The following is a 16,059-nucleotide window of genomic DNA, read 5'->3' on the forward strand; positions in this document are numbered from 1 at the left end:
AAGAACAGATTGAGGACACAGGGTCAGTTAAGTAGACCTGAGGTTACAGAACAGGGCTGAATGGAAGCACAACATATGGGGGAAAGTGGTTCCCTGTTGCTAATGCGCACAGGAGTGTTAAACTGCCAAACGAAGGTGAGAATATATTCAGTAGGGTAAGGAAAAGCAAACAAAAGAGCTGTATGGAAAATGGATAATGTTCCATTTTAGAGGAGCTAGAGAAGAGTATATTTTTAAAGAGTCACAACCACCTCATAGGTAATTTAATTTTATTGCATTTTATAATGCCATTGTCATACAGATTACATGCAGCTAGATCTACTGTACAAGGGTTTACCGTCTGCCAGAGCAGACACACAGAAGTCCAGAGTACAAATACACAGCAATGCTATTTCCTTTATACAGGGTGGAAATAGGGCAGTGTGATGCAGTAGGAGGAGGATGGATCAAAGGTTTACAGACATCCTTCCCCCTCCCCAGTAACCTTTCCCTTCACACTGACTTGCCACCTGCTAAAAGGATGATCACATCAAACCAACAAATGTGAGGAAGGAAAAACCCACAATATTAAAGGTCACTGCATGTCTTGCCCCTTTCTTGCACCTTCCTGGGTACCAGGAGAAGGAAAAGACAACAGAGTGCTGACATGCCACAGTTCCCTACCCTCCCACTGTATGTTGGGTACTAGGATGAGGGAGAACAGATCCACTTGCAATAGAGAAGATCTAAGAAGGAGGAGCCCCTGGAGGCAAAATTAAATATTACAAATTAGCAAATCAGGTCATTTCAGGAGACATGTTAACCTCCCCATTTCCATTCAATGAGATCAGTGACCCCTTGGCTCATGCCAAACTGCTAAGCTGATACGGTTTGAAAGTCACTAGTCATTGTTTCCTGGGTGATTTTTCTGCCACCTGAGATTCAGTGAGAGATTTGGAAGACAAGAATGCCAAGTGGTGAAAAGCTCAGAGAAGCTGAGCCTCAACTCTTTGGGAAGGTTAACAGGAAAGCTGCTCCGAATAGCAAACGGTTAAAGTGAACAACAGGCCAATGGGGCACCAGTATTTCATTCCTACAGAAGAACAGCCCCATTGCAATGAGCAAGAAGAAGACTCCCATTTGACAAATCCTTCAGCACTTTGGAATAGTCTAAATTTGAAGAAGGAAAAAACTAAAACAAAACCTCTGCAAATTATGCAGAGTGGCCACATTTATGTGGAGTCAAACACTTAAAAATCTACAGAATGGATAAACAGAACAGGCTCTTGTGGGTTTTTTTGAGTGGGATTTTTGTATCTCTCCCCTTGAAATATACCTATTAAAGATTATGTAAACATACAAAACTGAAACACACACACCTTTGGTTTAATAAAATGTGTTTTGCTTCTGTTCTTACTTCTCCCAACTTTGAGGAAGTGAGAAGGAAAGGGAAATGATTACATCAGTATCCCAATTTCTTTTAAGCAACGGGTTCTCTCTTCCCACCCTCACCATTTCTACAACCTAATTTTCAGAAAGAAAACAAACCAAAGACAGCATAAAGAACTGGAACAGCATCCAAGTCAAGTCAAAGAGAGATACAAGAATGGCTTCCTAAATTCCAGAATAAGGGGGAAAAAACCTTCCTAAAATATTCCCTGCATTAGTTTCATCACAGGATAGTTAAATAGACAACAATAAACTAATTTTAGTAGGTTTTTAACCAGCATATATATCAATATATACAGATACTATCCTGCCACAAGTTGGGTTTGGTCTTTCCCACACTACCCCTTTAAAAGCCATTTTGAGGTAACAACAAAAACCATAAAAACACACAAGTACTATACGTAGTTTGAATGAAGCAGAGTTTTGTGAAAAGTTATTTGTGCAAAAAACAGATGTACCTAATGCAGTTAAACTTGGGGAAAGTTAAGTGCCAAGATATTTCCAGCTTAAGAGAAGAGAACCCTCCAAGGCTCATGCCAGCCATACTTACTTTTCATGAATGGAGGATGAGGAATAAAGGACACTGAACAAAGTTACAAGAGCTTAAAGCCACAAAAAGAAACTCTGTGGTAAACTATTCTTCCAAAATGAATTATGGAACAACAGTAAATGGGCACATTTGATAAGGTGAAAGAAATTGCATGGATGCCTTAACTGTTAAGAGAAGATCCCATAGATTCATTTTCTGTTGGTACATATATTGCATTTACATATGGGTGCTGATGTTTTTAATATGGCATTACGGGAATTATTCAATTTTGAGCAGAAGACCAATAATAATAATAATCAGAATAATAATAATCAGATGTTTAACCTGCAGCCAGAAAACTATCGACTAGAGGCCCTTTGCCAGTCTGTATAAAGAGCCTCCACTTTTTGCAACAGCGGAATAGAAAGAACACCATACAGATGAAATCGCAGCACTGGAATACATTTTGTACAATTCTGGGCAGAGAATTCAGTCAGTCATCATTACTTTTGATTTTGCTGGGAAGGCCAGAAGGAACAATATGGATTTCCCAAGCTTATTCTAAACACATTTATATTAATCTAAGACAAATAATATCTCAACAGTATTTGGATTTGCTCTTTCTCTCTAGGAATGCTTGACCATTAACTTTTTCTGAATTTACACCAGTGTAACGAAACACACTGACTTCAATAACAAGGGCTGCGCAGATCTAACCATTTGCCAAGCAGTTGCTCACATCCTAACAACTATGCTCATTGTTGTCCATCACTTCTAAAGAGCTGGTGTTGCCAGGCTGAAACCCTTTTCAAAGGAATTCTCACAGAAAGGTAAACATTAGAGGAATGGGGAAATCCCCCTGTAACCCAGGAAAACACAATAAGAAGACACTCAAAGCCATGACCTGGGCATAAGAAAGGATCCTGGTCAGGTAGCTTGAGTCAGATTTAAATGAAAGGCAGCATCAAAAGAAAATTATGCCAACTGAAGCCATAGCAGTTCAATCAAGCAGTTCAAAAAACAGGAGCAAGTTTCACACTTCAAGCTGTTGGAGGGCAAACAGACCACAAATTGAATAGCTGTAGCGAACAGCATGGATTCAGTGATACTAAACTATAGTCTTTCTTCAGTGTCCTGTTATTAATCAAGCACCTGTAAAGATTCTTAAAGTTGTGTCTAGAAAGAGCAGGGATAGGGCAGATCCTGATCAGTTGCCCAGTAAAGTTAGTGGGAATCCTGTTATTGATATGAATGAATTTAGGACTTGCTGTTTTGCAAGTAATAATCTTTTCAGCTTTATACACAGGCAAGCCCATGAGTCATGTGGAAACTCTATTATAATGGCACTCCTTTATGTGTATAAAAGATGAGGCAGAATCTTAAAGCAACCAAACATCAGAACCACTCTAGTTTTGTGGTACATTTCTTTCATTGGGACAGTACGTTACCACTGAAAATTAGAAAGCTGTAGAAGCAATCAATGTGAAATTAATATCCTGGTTCAAATAGCTTTTGCTGGGGAAGTCAGAAACACAAGAAAAAATGAACCAAGCCAAGAGAGGATGGTTTTGACTTGAGCCATGGAAATGGAAACAATTGCAGGGCACAGAAGTTTGGAGGACTGAGAGAATGATACCCCTGACACCCCAAACCTCCTCTTTAATTATCCAGCTCACATGTACACTGGCTCCCTTCAGGACCAGGGGTGGATATGAAAATCCAAAGAGATTTAAAACTATGCCACTTGCCTAGTGACCAATATGCATACACCCCGCACACTGACAATTCTGATGCAAAATCCTGGTTGTAACATACAAAGCAGTGATGTTTGGACAGCACATCCAATGTTTTAAAGCTAGTGGGTTGCAACATAGCAGGGGGTGGGGGTGGGGAGTGCCCTTCTGGCATTTGGAGGGGTAGGAATCACTGTTTGAGAAACTAAATAAGATAATAACACAGATAAACACACACAAATTCCTTCCATAATTAGTAGTAATATAGTATAGTTCTCACAGGGATAAAGGAATCTGTGTCTGAGATAGACTACTTCATGTGTCTGAATGCTCCTTCATTGGGGGGGGGGGTATCTGCCCATATAGACAACCAGATGTCAAGGAGAACCTTTCTTTCCAACAACTAGTTTTCTATGTGCATGGAAATACTGCATTCTCATGATCTCCTGTCCTACCTGCATTCTGAAGTGGTGCAACTCCAGACACAGATTTATTGCTGCAGCGAGAATTAAGATCCAAAGTTACCCTGTGGGATGCACACATTAATATTGTCACATCTAGGCAGGGAGGAGCTATAACTGGCAGAAATGGCTAGCAGCACATTACAGACTGGAGACACTCCGTGCTAGGTCAAAAGCCAAATTGTCTTACAAATTATGTACATGCATGCCAGGGTCTCTAGAAAGGTTGCATCCTCTGTACCTATACGATAGCAAAGGCTCCTGCCTACTTTCACTGGAGTCATAGTAAGTGCCCAATCAGGTATGGATTACGCGATATGAGTGGGCAGTGTCCCACCAAGTTAATCAAGATTCTCAGTCAAGACTAGATTCTCTATGACAGTGCAAGCCACTGAGGTTGTTATTGCTGCTCCAGGTCCAGAACTTGGGGCCAGTTTTTATATTCATCAGAATCATGGTTAAGCTTTTCCTGGACTGCACCATGAGGATGTGGGTGGTTGGTGGCACTTGTTTGGCTTTATAATGGAGGGGGAAATACTGCACAGGGCAAACAACCACCTATGCCTCCACCTGTGGCCCAAAGCATTGCAGTCCAGGAAGTTTTACCATTTGATTCTACCAAAAGTATAAACTGGTTGCCATATGCCCAGCACTGCAGCAACAAGTTCAGCCTTAGTTGCTCCATTCCTTGCCTCCAGTTGGTTTGAGATAATGGGCATTTAATATATTAACTATGACCATCATGCTCCCTTTTCTTGGGCCCCTCCAATAAGTGAGTCAACTTGAACAAACCCAAACAGTGAGGCACGGGTTTTGATTTAAACAGAGACAGTTATATTTCTAAAGAGAACCTCTTCCCGCAAGTGAGGATGGTTACAGTTCAGATATTGGCAGTACAGCACCAGGTTACACCACTGTAATACAGGCAGAACGCATATACTGGGCACCCCAGGACCAGCTGCAGGTGCCTAACACAAGTTATTGTACCAGGTAGGAGAAAAACAGACTGAGGTCAGTGAGGCAGAAAAGTAGCATCTTTGAAGAGTTCAAATTGATGGAACTTGGTAGGAATTGATGGGGAAAGAATACCAAGGGGTAAGATAAACAACACTGGGGTATAACCACTCAGCTCCAGAGTTGTTTTCAAAGCAATCTGACATACTACAGTAGTACATGGATCATGATGGAGTAAGACAAAGATCCAATAAATATCTTATTGCGAAGTTGATCTACACATTAAATAGAATAAGGTGGCAGAATTCCAGAAGGAATCATTTCAGACTACAGGAATCTTAAGCAAACCCTCTGTCATGTAAAAATAATCATCCAGTTTATATTAAACTAGTACATCAGGGAGAAGACGTAGGGTGTAATTCAATGCTGCGCTGTTGTAGATGTTCTGCCTTGACAGATGGATTGATGCACTATTCTGGGATTCTCCCAACCCAGTTTTAGAGGCATGGGGAGAGGCAGGAAGCCCTGTTGCACAAGCGGATGGAGTTTGTTAGGTGAAGCCCTCCCTATGTGTTTAGTCACATTTCCTACATGCAATTTACTGCATGCAGGGAGTTAAAAAAACACAAAACATTTTCAATGTATGGGAGCATTAAAAAGATGGCCACAACAGCCCCACCCCTGCAGTCTGAAATCATGCGGCCCAAAATTCTGCCATCTCACACTATGTGAATGTGTTAATTGACTCAATACCTTGAGTGGCTACAATGAATCTGCTGTGAGCTTTTCAAGACACATGCTACTCAGACAATGCCTTCAAGATCTGACAAGGCTCCCAATCATTTTGGATGATGAGGAAAGGGGTTGGGACAGCAAAACTTTGGAAAGAACGACTGCTGAAAACAAAGAGTAGAATCCCAAACTGCACAAACAACCTCTGATAACAGCTGAAATGAAGGAAGCTATGATCCGAAAAGGGGAGCGAGTGAGACAGAAGCAGGTTCAAGAGAGACCCATGGAATGCAAACCCTCTCTAGGCTCAACGGCGTACCCTTAGTAAAGCAAATGACTAACACAAAGCAGCAATCCATGATTCTGGCCTACCTTCATTAGAAGTGTACAAAACAGCACCTGTAAACTTTGGTTTAAATAATAACTTAAAATCAAAAGAAAGTGACAAAAGGGCTAAAGGGGTGCAGGATCTTTGTGAATTTCTTTTTGGCCTATGCCAGTTGGGATAAGTCAGAATAAAAGCACCAAACAAAAATTAAAACAAAAAGTGTTTTGGTTTATGCTTCTTGTCTAAGAAAGGTCTTTGGTCGACGGTTAAGCCAATTGTAAAGCATTCTGAAGAGGGCACTAGGGAGGCTTTGAGATATGGTCCCAAGGAGGAAGTGAGGTGTGGTGTGTTTCTGCTCAAACTAAGGATGGGAACCTTTTCCTCAAGCTGCTTCTGGAGTTGAGCTGGGCCCTGAGGGATGGATAGACAGTCAAAAGGTTCTGAGGTATTTTCAGCTCTTGCAGTCCGTCCTGACTGTATTTGCAGGCTTTGCCAAGCCAGCCACTCACTGGCAATGGATAGTTTCTCTAGGAAGGTTATTTAAAGCTTCTTAAATTTGATTCACATCCCTTAAGCAAGATCACCTCCAGCTTACTGCAGCTTAAAGATGGCCCCTCTTTCTTCCAATAGGTAGACAGTCCACTTCCCATCAAACCAGAGCAACTACCCTCAATTAATCTAGATAATAAACTCCAATTTTGCTCTGCCGGTTGGAGAAGTCAGGAAGCTGAGTAGGGGGAATTCATGCTCAGTGGAGCCCTGTAGTGTAGACTCCGGGAACCAAGCATTGGTGGTTTTCTGAGTGAGGACTGTGGCATCTCTTTATATCTTGCAGCCATGATTCAGGAAGGAAGGAAAGAAAGAAAAAAGGAAGGAAGGGTGGGAAGCTTTTTATATATCTTTACTGCTTTTCATTTTTCTCTAGGTTTGATACAAATCTGGGTCACTTAAGCGCACTACTCAATATGAAGTTTCAGAAGGAAAGTCTTAGAGAGGAAGTATTGAGTGTTACATACATGGACAGATACAATCGCTTAGATGGGGTAACATCAATCTCTGTTCTTTGTGACTTGAGGGGCTGGCTTCCCTTCCATCAGCAAACTTATTTAGAAAAAAATAACACAAGGGGGTGGGGAGACTGGCCAAGAAGGTGACTAGAGATCATAGTGCATGGTGTTCCAGAATTTAATAAAAAGATATATTGTTCTAGTGTAACCCACCAGAGATCCTTCTAGGAGGTAATTCCACTGGCAAAATTGAGCAAACAGACTCAAATGATTCTGCTAGGTGGTTTTAGAGCTGTTGCAGAGACTAATCAGAGAGCACCTTTAGAGAGAGAGAGAGAGAGAGAGAGAGAGAGAGAGAACTTGATCTTGGTTAAGAGGTCTGATCCCAATCACCATTCACCTACAAACGTAAGTTTGGGGTTGTATAGAACTAATGTGTCATTCTGTACACTTAAGAAGAGGTAGAGTGGAGGCAAAAAGGCACAAGAAGTGCCAGCTGATTTACTGTAACCTTTTAAGCTAAGCTTGGGAATTAAGGAAAAGAAGAAGGAGGGATTGTTATCATGGTCTGCCAGCTGGTGAAAGGAGACTTTAAGGAAGAATTTTAACACCATTAAAATGCACTGTGCTGGAGATAAATGGAGCAATGGTGCATACAGGCTAAAGAGACAACATTTTGAGTAGGTTAGCTCTCTTCCTTACCCAGACGGTATTACCCCTCACTTTACCAGATGGTGCTTTGAACAATAGGGGGGGGGAATTACCTAATAATGAAACAAAGAATGGTGCAAAGGAATCCTAAGACAAGTTAATCATGACTATTTTGCTCCAATGTCTTTGGGGGCCTTAGTCTGGGGAGGGCATCCAGCAAGCTAATCTACGCTGAACTTCAGTGTTGAAGCATGGCTATGGCAGCTTACTCTTCTAACATAAAGGGTTGCATACAGAACACAATTTCTTGCTGGTTTGGGAATCATCCAGGTGTGGCCAAGTACCAGCTTGTTTCCCCAAAAGGTGACAATGAAACTCCTGTATCTTGATTAAACCCTTAATGTGGGGGTCATCCACACTTGTGTTTGTCCCATGATTTCTAGGCACAAAATAGGTATGGGTTCCACTGCTTTTCCCGGGAAAACCCGCTGTTTACTGCTGAATCGGTAAACCCCATCTATTGGATTTTCTGTTTATTCCAATTCAGCAGTAAACCGGTTTTCCTAGTGAAGGAAGCAGTGGGACAAAAAACAAGAACCTCTTGGACCCATGACTGGAAATCACAGGGAAAAAGGAAGTGTGGATAAGCCCTAGGTTACACAGATTTACTGGTGGGAGAGTAGACACACATGAGCTTGCTTTAGAAACAGACTCCTCAAAAGCCCAGTATCCAACTTCTTTGACCCACTGCATCCCTTGTCCCACAATGGCCAAGACAAGTTTTTGGTCACCAAGAGGGAGCTTTTCGGTTGCCCTCTCATGGAAGTAGAGGAAGAGGAGCCTTTGGAAACCATTATTTTTTTCTGCCGGGAAGAGCTCCTGGAATATCCTCTTGCCTCTCCATCCTGAAATTCTAATTTGAGGCATCAGACAATGAGTTAACATAAAATAAAAAGGCTGTGGGAAGGGTTTTTGGTTAACACTGTTTGTTCACCTGAAAGATGTACTAGATCCTACTGTAACGTTTTGGAAACTTTTGTTCCCCCTCCAAAATAGTTGGCATCTAGGAACTAATTGCTAGCATACCAATTGTGTGGTTGGATATATTTCCACTAGACAAGCTAATGTCTAGAAGGAAATGAGTGCTTCATCATAGCGTTGCTGTGTTTGGTCACAAAGGAAAAAGTTTGTTGACCTTACATTTATATTGCTTTGAGTTTTGCATGGTCAACCGGCTCTTGGTTTTCTACAGCCACATACATTGGCCTGTCCCCACTTCCCCCTCCCCCCACCACAAGTGCTTCAGATTTTGCTGGCTTTGCTAAGTCAGCTCCACTCGCATATACTTGGCCTTCCCATTTACCCACCTCTTCACTCCCACATGAGCAACCAAGAGTCATGCTTTCTGGCCTTATCCCAGCATGGGTGAAAACGGAAGGGACAGAATGGAAGCTGGGAGGAGCAAGCAAAAGGTTTGTCTTGCAGAAGTTAAAGTCTTTCCCTGAATTCAGTCTCATGCTGGGCCCCAGCAGCTTGCTGTCCAATCACCTGGCTGTTGGCTTCCGGTAAAATTTTCACAGTATGTGATGGCGCGGAATGGATATTCATCCCTGGGTTTTGTGGTGAATAAAGCTTTGTGGACTGAAGTCTGGCTGTCAAGCATGACTGGTAAAAGAAGGCTACTTCTTGAACTTGCAGGGGCACAAACACAGGTTGGAGAAAGAATAACCGAGTGGTTTTATGTGTGGCAGTGAGAGACCCTTTGGCTGTTTGTTGATCTACAGTGTATTCATTATACCCAGCTCGGTTTTTTTCCATTTCTCTCTCATTCAGGAAATGAGCAGAAGCTGGGACAACACCAGGGCCACTGTAGGGTTCTAGTTTCAAACTGCTGTTCCAGTACGTCGAAATGGTGTTAGGGGGTGTGTGAGTTGTGTATGCATATATGCTAAGTGTGTGCGCGTGAAAAAACATTCCTCCTAGTGCAAAGTTCTCAGTGGGATAAACTGGCAGGTTACTGGAAATGCTTTCCATGGGAAAGTGGGGGACATTCACAGAAGCCCATGGCTTGGATGCTGCCCCCTGCTGGACTGGATGCTTCCAAAATCTTGATTTGTGGAAACAATATGGCATATGAGCTGAAAATGACAAAACACAGAGCAGACAATACGAGACACCTTCTTTTTATCCCCATGAGAATGGGGTGATGGAGCAGGGGAAGGCAACAAAGAAGTCTTCGGACAGAACCAACCTACCATCCTCGTTTATCAGTTATAAAATAATAAAAAAGTTAAAGAAAAAGCTCAACTCTGGTTTTTGTTTCTTTGCACATCCCCCTCTGTGAATGTCTGTTAAGAGTCACTGGGATGTAAGGAAGGGAAAGAAGTGTGTGCCTTCAGCAATGGGTAGACCCAAGGAAACCCTTTTGCTTTGCAGAAGTGCCTTAAACAAGATAACGCTGAAGGTCACCTTGAGGAGGTGGGAGCCATTGCTTTGTCTCTGGGGAAATGCTGGGCCTAGGTGAGGAGGGAGGGCCCTTAAGACAAGTCTTCCACTGGCAGCTCCTCCTCCATGTCTCTGTCATCAGGAATTGTCACATTCTGATTGGTTGTTGCCATGAGAGAAACAGGTCTGCTGTCATCTTCTGTCTCAGTTGGTTCTTCCTTCACATGGACTTGGTGGCTGCAGAATGGAAAGTTGGAGAAACCAAGCAGAATTAGAACAAAATTTTACTAGGGAAAATAAGATCATTCAGGAGATTACTAGCAAAAGAAGCAGGGCAGAAACTGAACATTTGGCTGAAAGGACATTAGTCCTGACTTTTTCAAGATCCCAAATATTCGAATCCAAACATGTTTCCCTTGGGACAGAAATTTTCGCAGCATTTGGATCAATTACATGGGCTGGGGGCGTTTTATGGCAATTATAATGTTTAGTCTATACTCATTGCAATCTCCAGATTAACTTGATGTTAATGTTTCCCCAGATGAATTTTAATGCTGACTATTTATTTATTATTTGAATATTCATCCAAAGATCATAGAGTGGTTTACAACATAAAAACACAAAATGCGTACTAAAAACAAACCAATAACCCTCCTCCCACAAACACATTTAAAAGGCCTGGTTACAGAGAAATGTTTCCACCTGGCACCTCAAGATAGGTAATGAAGGCGCCAGGCGAGCCTCCCTGGGGAGTGCATTCCACAAATGGGAAGCCACTGCAGAAAATGCCCATTCTTGTGTTGCCACCCTCCAGACCTCTCATGGGGGAGGCACATGAAGAAGGACCTCAGAGGATGATTACAGGGTCTGAAAGCCCTTGTCATTACAATCAATGATTTGACATTTGGACATTGAATGTGTGGCTCCTATACCCACCCACCCATTCTAGATACTGCCGTACCTCCGCTTACATATCCCTCCAGTTATGTAAACGTCGGTATACGTAAGCAGCAAACCTGGAAGTATGTTTCCGGGTTTTTGCTGCGGTCTTCCACCACACATGCGTGCACAGAAGTGGTCTTTCCAGTTGTGAAAACCTTGGGATCTGGCCGGACCTCTGGAATGGATCCTGTCTGCAACCGGAGGTACCACTGTAGTTTACTACAGGCATAGGCAAACTCGGCTACAACTCCCATCATCCCTAGCTAACAGGACCAGTGGTCAGGGATGATGGGAGTTGTCGTCCCAAAACATTCGGAGGGCCGAGTTTGCCTATGCCTGGTTTACTACGTCTGAGTAAGGCAGTATTCACTCAGGCTCTTATCCAACAGTGATGCTGACATTATAGCTTGCTAAAAGGCACTGTACCACTGTGTGTTGAAGGAGGGTTCTGATGTGAACATTTTCTTTAACTGGAAATCTGGTGAAAATTCATTAGCATTCCCAAGAAGCCCGTTTTGAACCCCAGGGCTACCCCCCCCCCACTGACACAAGCAGCAGGGCAAAACTCAAGTTGTACAGGTATTTGCATCTTAAATGGGTCCTCCAAAAGTTGCATAGCCTGACCCACTAATGAAGTGTAGAAGATGTCTGCATTTTAAAGACTACTGTATCTGTCATTGCACTTCTAGGTCAGCCCAATATGCAGGAACTACCAGAGCTCCAATTCATTTTTGCCTGGAAGGAAGCCTACAGAAGAAAAGGCAAGTCTGAACTTACCTATACTGCTGTGGTGAAAGCCTGGGGCTATTGCTGCCATTACTGTTGACTTGTTCCACAGTGCTGCTCACATCATCATGGCCGACATGTAGCATGCCGCTAGTGGAGCTTGTGTTGATCATGGTGGGACTGTTCAGCAGAGGGAAGTTGCTCTCAGCCAGGGCTGCCTAAAAAGTCAAAATGCAAGTAATAAAAATAGCCTAGCACAATATCATTCCCTAAATAAAGACCAATTTAGTGGGTGTGTTGTGGGTGGGAATACAGTTAATGAATACTCCAAAAAAGAAAAAAGAAAAAAAATGACAGGTTTACAAAACAACTCTAGTTCTATATAGGTAATGAAAAAGAGAAATTACTTTCCCCAAGTACTTAAAGTGCATCTGGCTATGTTTTCTTCCACAACAGCTCAGTGTACAGAAATGGAAATGTATGTTCCACTTTTAAATCTCACAGCATGAAATGAATCAAGGAACAAAAGTAACAACAAAAGCAACTAAAATACTTTTGTAAAATCTCATTAATAAACTTTCCTGTGTTGGTTTTATTCCTTCAACAATCATGGGATTGAAACTCAGGTAGATGTCAGAAAGGTGAGCTTTTTGTGTATACTGAGGAAGCTCACTGGTTAAGAGAGTTCTGAAGTCTAATTTAGGGGACTTATTAAATAGTGCTAGGTCACTGGTTCCTCAGCAGTAATCATCCTAATGATACCTGCACAATTATTCCATATTTGGACCCTCTCCCTATCCATAGACCTACAACACCCTAGTCTACCAACCTACTGAGAGGGGAGGCTGAAAGGACAATTTCATTTACCATCCTGCAAGGCACTCAGCTGTGATGAAGGAGAACGAGGCTATTTAGATATTCTGCCATTTGCTATCCTTTACTCCTTACAACTATTGCCAAAACAACTGGTCTTTACATTGCCTAGGAGGACATTAGTGAGCTACTGCAACAAACAGTAAAGTGGGTTTCTGGCCCATTTGGAGTGAGGGCTCTCACATGACTGTGGAGAGTGGGATTGCTTAGGTTGGTCTGGTTCTCCAATATATCTTGTGGGAAAGGAGCACTGGCTATCATGCGATAAGAGAAACAGAAAAACAAAAACAAAAACCACCTTTTATGCATTTGATTTCTATATTTTATTTTATTTCTATACTCACATTGCTATGAGGAACCAGTGGAGTGGGAACTTGCTTTGTTGGTCATGAACTGTGAACACAGCACTCTCTCAACAAGGGAGGGCTCTCTCTAATGGGAGTAATATTACCTATAAAACTTGTTCATTGGTGGGTCATACCTGGTAGCTGGCATTAAGTGCTCCATAACTAAGGCCAGAAATCATGTTTTTGACTAAAGTTGGACTCCTGTAAACAAAAGAAGCAGCTGTTAGCATTCTTGCAGAAGATGCAAAAATAGACCCACTATGGAAGAGCAGCTGCAATAGTTGCTGCCAGTGTTAAGAACCTAAGAGCCCCGCTGGATCAGAACAAAGACTTATCTAGTCTAGCATCCTGTTCTCACAGTAGCCAATCAGATGCCTATGGGAAGCCTGCAAGCATTACCTGAGTGCAAAAGTGTTTTCTTTGCTTGTGATTCTTTGCAGCTGCCATTCAGAGGCATACTGCCCTCAAAAGTGGAGTAGAACATAGTTTTCGTGGCCAGTAATCACTGACAGGTTTATCCTTCATAAATTTCTCTAATCCTCCTTTAAAGCCATCTGTGCTGGAGGCCATCTTATGGGGAAATGATAATGGTGGTTCTTTCTTCAGTGTCTGAAAATATGCCCTACTGTGGCTGGAAGATGGTAACCAGTCCCATGTTATTCCCCCTCCATCTACTACAATCTAAATATTTAGATGAGGAGTGACTAACCAGTAAACCTCAAGAGGTTATAGGACTATAATCTTATCTTCCCTGGCCATTGGCCATACTAGCTAGGACTGATGGGAGTTAAGAGTACAGCATTTGGAAGAGCACAGGTTAGCCACCCCTATCAACTGTGTCCTAGGCTCTGCTGTAGTCTGTGCTGTTTCATTTTAGACATGTCTTGAACAAACATTGCAACAGTTGTCATAGATTTTTAATCTGAAGGGCTAGGGGTTTCTTTTAATCTATTCTCTCCCCCATTTCTTGTTTGTGTGCATAAATACACTAACAGGTTTTCTATGGTTACAAGAGCTAATACCACAAAAGGAATACCACCAGTGGTGCCCTGTTTGTTGCCTGCGCAGCTTCCACTAGTGGTAAGTGAATGTTTTTGGCTGTGGAAATATGCTCCTATGTGCATGCAATGCTACTGCTACATACTGCTATGATGCTTGCAGTAGTATCCTATGGTTGCCTACTCAAGATGTTCCTTTGTGTTCAATGGAGCTTACTACATGGAAATCCTATACAAACTTATACTGTGTCTGACAGCTTGCTGAACAGGATTGTAGTCCTCTTCCCAAGGATGTTGTCTGGCAAGCTATCAGACATGCTGTAAGTGTGTACAGGATTGCAGTTTTGTTCGTATAAATTTAAAGGGATGACTATCATTGGTACCCCAATAATATTTACTGATAAAAAGGTTAAAGTGAAAATATGTCATTTTACATGTCTCGCATCCCTCTTCACAAAATTATTCCTTTGGCTGGAAATAGCCAGTGATGTTTATGTGACAGTTCCATACAACTGCCCCATCCTCAAATGAACCTTTGTAAAGTAAAGAGGGAATGCCTCTTCAACCATGTTTACTGACAAGAGGGTTGTTGTCTCATTGCAGGTAGAGAACATGAACCCATATTTCCAATGCACTGCATACTTCTAAATGTACATCTTTGCAGTAGTGAACACACACACAGAGATGTGATAATTCTAGAGCAGTGTGCAATGTTAAAGTTCAGTTCTGAAAACTGGCACAGGCAATAAACATATTTAATCAGTGAAGCAAAAGTTAAAATATGGTTCTGAAAAGAATAAATTCATAGGGAAATCTTGCAGGAATGAAAGTAATAACTCAGGCCTCTCAGCCACTTCTGAGCTTACCTCAGGGATAATAGATGGGGATTATATCCCAATCATTTGAAGAGGGATATTTACTCCTTCACAAAATACTAATTCATTTACAGAACTCATAGCCACAAGATTTACCAGTGGTTGTCACTAGCTTTAAAAGCTCCCCTCTGCCCTTCAAATTCATTGGGTATTTATCTACACATATTAGCAATGATGTATGTTCAGACATGGTATACTGCCAAATTCAAAGGACAGCTGTTGGCCTTCAAGCCTTGTGTGCAAATTTCTCAGTAACATCTGCCAGGGCACAGTTGATGACACAGGTGGACCTTTGGTCCTAACCAGCCAGGTTGTTTTCATGATTCTGCCCCTGAGTGTGCAGCCCAGATGAGAAACATGTTGCTGGAAGATGTGCTGCTGCCCCACTGCTCCCCTCCTATGTACTCCCCCCCCCCCCATGAGATGAGCTTTGCATACTCCCAGCCATTCTCATATTCAACTGCAGCACTCCTTTTTCCATGGAGGCTGCCTGGCAAGCTGTCTGACACACCCTGTCATCTTTGGTGGCCTTCTCTTTTGGTACTCAAGTTCATCTACAGTCCAGACGGCTCCCTTGACATTCTCCACTCGGACGAAGCACTTGTGTAGGCTCAGGTTGTGGCGTACGGCGTTCTGCAGGGAGGACAGAAAGAAGATAATGATGTTGAAACACGTGAAGACCTTCTGCTAGACAGCCCTCTTGGCAACGCTTCCAGCTGATACCTCTGTTAGCAGCCAGTCTCCTACAGATTAGTCAGCAACCTGCTACCGACATCCTGAAAATCTGTCTCTCTGTATAATGGGGGATGATGCTTTCAGTCTACCATTTTCTGAAGACAACCATCTGCTCTTTATGGTAATAGCTAGATATTTTGGGTATTGTGTCTACTGTACATGCTCCTATGCCGTATTACTCAGCTAGATTGTTGCCTGGGTCAGCACCACCTCCTGATCAGTTATCACATCGTCTGGTCCTAATCATGATTGGTCCTAGCCACCTCCTCACAACAGCAGGGATGTGGTCGCATAC

General features: G+C 42.4%; 1 protein-coding gene across 12 annotated transcripts in view; it reads right to left on the bottom strand.

Annotated features, from left to right (window-relative positions):
- Positions 1-252: 252 nt before the first annotated feature.
- The window catches only part of FOXP4 (forkhead box P4), a 153,420-nt gene continuing 137,613 nt past the window's right edge, over positions 253-16,059 (bottom strand). For all 12 annotated transcript variants that reach the window (XM_083445733.1, XM_083445730.1, XM_083445729.1 and 9 more), the window contains 4 exons: positions 15,541-15,662; positions 13,291-13,357; positions 11,988-12,154; positions 253-10,505 (listed from right to left, as the gene is read on the bottom strand). In XM_083445733.1, the coding sequence (XP_083301859.1) occupies positions 10,361-10,505; positions 11,988-12,154; positions 13,291-13,357; positions 15,541-15,662 (501 nt within the window). In that variant the 3' untranslated portion in view covers positions 253-10,360. The remainder of the gene's footprint in view (positions 10,506-11,987; positions 12,155-13,290; positions 13,358-15,540; positions 15,663-16,059) is intronic.

Source organism: Podarcis tiliguerta (genome assembly GCF_965153285.1).
Source record: "Podarcis tiliguerta genome assembly, chromosome: 6".
In the NCBI taxonomy this organism is placed as follows: domain Eukaryota; kingdom Metazoa; phylum Chordata; class Lepidosauria; order Squamata; family Lacertidae; genus Podarcis; species Podarcis tiliguerta.